This window comes from Octopus bimaculoides, chromosome 27, assembly GCF_001194135.2.
Source record: "Octopus bimaculoides isolate UCB-OBI-ISO-001 chromosome 27, ASM119413v2, whole genome shotgun sequence".
Lineage (NCBI taxonomy): Eukaryota > Metazoa > Mollusca > Cephalopoda > Octopoda > Octopodidae > Octopus > Octopus bimaculoides.
Window position 1 is genome coordinate 22,115,804 of NC_069007.1, and position 6,219 is coordinate 22,122,022.

Genomic DNA, 6,219 nt, shown 5'->3' on the forward strand with positions numbered 1-6,219 from the left:
ATATATATTAATATATGCTATGGTATATGTATGCGTGTGTATGTATTTATATGTATGTGTAAATATATATATATATATATATATATACATACATACTCATACATGTGTGTGTGTGTATATATATATATCTATACATACACACATATACATGATTTCCATTAAGCATTTAATGTAAGGTATATTTGAATAAATGACATAGTACCATTGTAATCTTAACGAGCCTTTTGTGTTATTCATTTAATCTGAAAAATCAAACAGCCATGTCTGTGCCTACTTTGGCATGGCTGTTTGGTAAAGAGGTTTGCTTCTCAACCATGTGGTCTCAGGTTCAACCCCATTGCATGACACCTTGGGCAACTGTCTTCTACTATAGCCCTGGGCTGACTGATGTCTCGTAAGGTAATTTTCTAGACAGAAACTAAAAGAAATTTGTTGTCTATATCATCATCATCATTTAATGTTCCTTTCCTCATATTGGCATGGATTGGATGGTTGAACAGAAATCAAAAAGCCAGAGGACTATGCCAAGCTCCAGTTTCTGCTTTGGCAGGATGTCCTTCCTAATGCCAGCCACTTCATGGAGTGTACTGAGTGCTTTTTTCATGGTCCCAGCACTAGTGAGGTCACCAAACACTGGCAAGGCCCCTCAACTGTGTGGAGTATAGTGTTGAGGGGTATGAAAGTATGCTAGAGAGACAGGAATGTATAAACACCAATGCAGTGCTACATGAAAGCACCAATATGGTGCCATGTAAAAGTGCCAGTGTGGTGCCGCATAAAAAGCACCCAGCACACTCTTGAAAGTGGCTGGGGTTAGGAAGGGCGTCCATCCATAAAAGCCATACCAAATCAGACTGGAACCTGGTGCGGCTTACCAGCTCTGGTCAAACTGTCCAACCCATGCTAGCATGGACAAAGGACGTTAAATGATGATGAACAAGATTCTTGCTGAAGAGGTGACTATATGACTTTTTCATCTAAAGAGAGAGAGAGATGTGATGTCAAGGTTCAAGGGGAATATGAGAGAGAGAGAGAGAAAAAGGATTGAGGACCACCAGAAACAGTGAGTCGGTAAGTGTGCTAGAATTTAAAAGAGGGGATTAGAGATGGAGATTGAGTTGGATGTAATGGTGATCAGTTTGGGAAAGGGGAAGTGAAAGAAAGGGAATAAGAGTGGATCAGGGAGGAGAAGGAGGTGATAGGGGACAGCAAGAGAGTACTGAAGTTGTTTCATTCGAGTGCTCCAGCATGGCCGTAGTCTAATAACTGAAACAAAAAAAAAAGATAGACATAAAACGAATTTTGAAAGAAGCGTATGGAAAACTAGTTCTTAGACATGAAATGTCCATGTAAGTCCATCAGATAGTAATGAAAGGGGTCCATGGGTAAAAATGGTTGAGAAATATTGTCTGAGACAAAACAAGAAGGTAACACTGAGGATTTCATAGCCAATAAACATATTTGAGTAGTTTTTATAGGTAGACCTTATATCAATGATGTAGAGTGGGCAGGCCACAGGTGAGATTGCCCTCAGCGCAAATTATAAAAAAAATCTATTATCTTTTTTTTATTCTTCCATAATGTAAGCTTTTGCAAAAGAAAGTGAGTGGAGGGGGGGGGTAAAAAAACATGACTGCAATACCAAATGTTTCAATTGGTCACACACCACAAGGTTCTGTTGAAGCTACGGGAACAAGCCAACTCTTGCGCAGCATTTCGGCAAAAGAGAGATCGACTAAATAAGTACCACGTTTAAAAAAAAATAATAAATACTGGGGTCGATTCGTACGAGTAAAACCCTTCACGGCGGTGCCCCAGCATAGCCGCAATTCAACGCCTGAAACAAACCATGATAAAAAGATGAGTATCATATCCGATGCACCAATATCAGGGAAATATGTCCAGTATTTAACCACCGGACAGAAATGACAACGTTTAACAGGCAAAGGGTTCAAGCTAACGGTAATAACGTTGTTTATAGACCAATTGGCCAATGAACAGCGCCGTTACAAGGCGGTTAGGTCGTGAAGCCAAGCTATTAAATACCACGTGGACTACACAAGGCGTCATGTCTTCACCCACGAAGAGTAAGTGAATTCTGCCGGCATCGCTTCCATTTAAATGTTTTCCTTCTTAATATAAATACTGGTTCTTTGTTAAATTAAGGCAACTATGATCGAATGTCTGTTTCTGATATGTTCATTACATTCCGATTGTTTATTTCTACAGAGCAGTGCGCTAATTTATATATATATGGTAGTACACACGCACACACATGAAATGTACATTTGTATACACAATTTATCTCCACGTGCTCACATTTCTTATTTCCCATACGCAGACAGGCGTTATTATTTTAATAATTAGTGAACTGTAGTGCTAAAGGCATTTACTAATTTATAATTTTTGTGATATTAGATATATTTAGGCTTGTTTGTGTTACATTTAAGTATATACATATACACACGGGTACACATTATATACACGCCTTGATCACTTACTTTTCGGCGTGGATTTTTTTTTGTCTCGTTTTGGTTTTAAAATTACTAAAAAAAAAATTTATTATTGTTTGAATGATTATATAAATAATTGTCAATGTTTTGAAAAAGAAGGTATCTTAGATGATATACAAAATCATTTAATAAGGATTAGCAAAAATGAAAAGATTTAAAGCTATGTAGATGTTTGAAGATTTTCGCACCACCTGGGACAGGCAGGAGGTGAAATACATATAAAATTTCGGTCAAAATTTCTATGAAGTATGTGTTTAATTAAGTAACTTGAAATTTCATGATGTAATTAACAAGTAGTGCTTTTTTTTAAAGGTTTCCTTTACTTTTCCCTCTTTTTGCATGACCTATTATATTGTATTTATCCTCACTCCACAGCGCTAATTACATTCTGTATCAGCCAGAGTATCTAGAGTGTAACAGTGAGTTGTCACTACAGGGGTCCCAGCCACCGAACGCATTAATAAAATAACATCTTATTTGATTATCGCAGTGTGTAGGGGTATTTTTGCATTTATTGTTTTATGCAATGTGATCCCCCACTGTCCGTGGAAAAAGTGTCTTGCATGTAATCTGTCCGTGGTGCCAAAGAGATTGGGGACCGCTACTCTAATACACCTATCAACGAAAACAACGTTCTGTTAGTTTTGTAATAGTTGTTGATTTTGTGTAATATTAACCTGAAGCGGGTGGGGTCGACTTGGTTATCCACACCTCTTTTAACGTTGGGCATCGGCATTCGTATCTCCACACACCTGCAGAAAGGAAGACTACGTGATCGCAAAGAAAAACAGTTAAGTTTTTCTCAGTAATAACCACTTTTTATCGATTTTTATAGATTCGAAAATTACAGACCCAAAACTCCGTGTAGTTTAAAAAAAAAAAGGCGGCTAAACTTCGATAAATAAATTCATGATATATCTATATGTCCTACATGGATGGTACCTAGTCAGGGTCACAGCGATACTTTACTGGTTCTGGTTACCTAAGATTCCAACAAGAATTGTTGTAATGAGCCAACAAATGCCTCTACGTAGTCGCACACCCTGCTAGATATAGCAGCCAAAGTACCTGTAAATCACCTTACCCTCTTAAATATGGGAAAGGCATTGGATTATGTTAGTCATACAAACCTTTAAAGGATAGGGATGTGACAGTTGGAATTATAAGTTTGCTCGATCAGGGTTGATCCTGGACCTAAGTTTTAAGGGAGTCACTATGAGGTTAATATGTCCTTAAGAAAAGGACATTGGGTAATGTAGTCATTCGTACCTCTCAAAAGTCAGGATAGTCACGAATGGAAGAGTTTTTGTCATAGGTCTGCTTACATAAGATGTTGTTTAAAGGTAAAATAACATTGAGGAAATGCAGTGAATTCGTTATTGCGATGTTTGCCCGTGGTTAGAACTAAATTATTGATGTCATTCTGCCAATCTGTGCTAAACATATGGACTTGTTGATGCAACAAAGGATAACAGTGTCTTTGACCTCGTTTCTGTCTTTTCGTCGTCTGTTTGACGAAAGTATATTACTGGAATTGGGGTCTTACATTATCCATGTTGTGTTTAACCCCTGGTCAGCTTTCATCTAGCAAACCTATGATTAAAAGCAGGGCCGGATTAAGACCCATACAGCACAAAGATCTTGGTGTCCCTATATGTAATTCAAACTATAAACAGTAATAAATCATAAAATACGTTTAATTTTCGAAATGAAACAAAGCTAAGAGTAAGACGACAATTATGTTTATTTTTGTATATTTCCATTTCGTTTATGTTTGTAAAGATTTCTCCCCTTTTTGTTTTTTTTTTTATTGCAATGTCTTTGACCATCTTCACTATAACATCATGAACACTTCAAAATTATTTTTCTTCTTGCAGGTGACGAAAAACTAAAGAAAGCCAAAATGAATATTGCTGTAAATATAATTTTTTTTTTTTTAATTATTGTTGCTAAGGTGGTGAGCTAGCAGAATCGTTAGCATCATTTTGTCAGTCTTCACGTTCTAAGTGTACAAATTCCGCCAAGGCCAACTTTACCTTTCATCCTTTTGGGATCAATAAAATAAGTACCAGTTGAACACTGGGGTTGATGTTGCCGGCCAGATCTGGATGATGATACATATATATTTGTGTGTGTTTGTAGAATGATTGTCACAGTCATACAGTGTCATTCACTTCCAATATTCCATAAGAACACATCTGGTCATGGGGAAATATTACCTTGTTTGGCAACAGGTGAGGGCTGACAATAGGAAGGGCATCTGGCAGTAGAAAAATCTGCATCAGTAGACTCCATCTGATCCATGCAAGCATTGGAAAGTGGACATTAAAAACAGTGATGGTCTACTGGAACACATCCACCAACCCAGATCATGCAAAAAAAAAATGGTGATATAAACAGTTTGCCAAGCTTGTATTTGTTTAAAGAGGGAAGCTTGCATTTTCCCATTTTCCTGTTTCTCCCCCACTGCACATTTTCTTTCTTGTTTTACTTTCTCTGTATGTGTGCTTTTTTTTCTTTCTTTTCTTTTTTTGTTAATGCCTTAATTTTATTGTATCCTTCAGGAAATCCAGCAATCTTCTTCTTTTGAATTAAAACCATCAGAATCTGTTGAGAAATTAGACTCCTCAGATTGGCCCTTATTATTGAAGGTAAGTTGTAAACTTCTCTTTCCCTCTCTCTCTCTTCAACGTCTTTTCAGCACCCCCTTGTATGTGTGTGTGTGTATGTAAGTTTGTGTTTGTCCCCCACTGCCACTTTGTAACCTATTTTGGTTTGTTTACACCCTCGTGATTTAACGGTTTGCAAAAGGAGACTGATAAAATAAGTACCAGGGTTGATTTGTGTCGCTAAACCCTTTAGAATGGTGCCCCAGGATGGTTGCCACCCAAAGACTGAAACAAATAACAGGTAAAAGATATTAAAAGAGGGGGCAGTAATATATAGAGATTCCAAAGGATCAAAGGAGGACCCCCTTCGGTCATGAATGACCATGAGATTGCATTTAGAAAGATCCCCTCGGAGGCACAAATGCAGGCAAGGTTATTCATGAAGGACCAGTCTGCATACCAGCCCCTCCTCCGCACCATCGATGTTATCCAAGAGAAAATCAAAAGCCAATTACAACTTGGCACCAGTTATGTCAGAACCCATTTCTATGGCTGATTGGACTGGAGTAATGTGAAATAAAGTGTCTTGTTCAACAGCACAACACAGCCTCATCTGGGAATTGAACTCACTACCTCATGATTGTAAGCCTGATGCTCTAACCACTGAGCCAAAGGGTTAAGGACACTAATTTAACTGTGATCAAGAATTGAGACCTGGTGTTTCTAATGAAATTTCATTATTGAATTTTTGTTTTTGTTTATTTTGTGTCATAACTCTGTAATTCTTATTTTGTCACTCTTGTTCTTGCAGAATTTTGACCGGTTAAATTCTCGTACAAATCACTTCACTCCAATTCCAAGTGGTTGCTCACCTCTCCAACGGCCTATAGCTGAATATGTTAAGTAAGTGACACATTACAGCCTTGTTTTAACTCCTCCCCTAAAGTGCCATAAAAAAAATAAACTTGAATTAAACATACATTATCCTGTAACTACAAAATTTCTATGATGTGATTGTAGGGTGAATGTGAAAGGCCAGATCAGGAGATCTGGCTGGTTTTGTTTATGTTTATTGTTTTATTAATTTCAAATTTTGG

At 37.4% G+C, this 6,219-nt stretch overlaps 1 protein-coding gene across 1 annotated transcript in view; it reads left to right on the forward strand.

Moving 5' to 3' along the window:
- The first annotated feature begins 1,987 nt into the window (after nucleotides 1-1,987).
- The window catches only part of LOC106870517 (H/ACA ribonucleoprotein complex subunit 4), a 14,032-nt gene continuing 9,800 nt past the window's right edge, over nucleotides 1,988-6,219 (forward strand). The window contains exons 1-4 of the mRNA XM_014916632.2: nucleotides 1,988-2,087; nucleotides 4,391-4,428; nucleotides 5,078-5,164; nucleotides 5,934-6,025. Of these exons, the coding sequence (XP_014772118.2) occupies nucleotides 1,994-2,087; nucleotides 4,391-4,428; nucleotides 5,078-5,164; nucleotides 5,934-6,025 (311 nt within the window). The 5' untranslated portion in view covers nucleotides 1,988-1,993. The remainder of the gene's footprint in view (nucleotides 2,088-4,390; nucleotides 4,429-5,077; nucleotides 5,165-5,933; nucleotides 6,026-6,219) is intronic.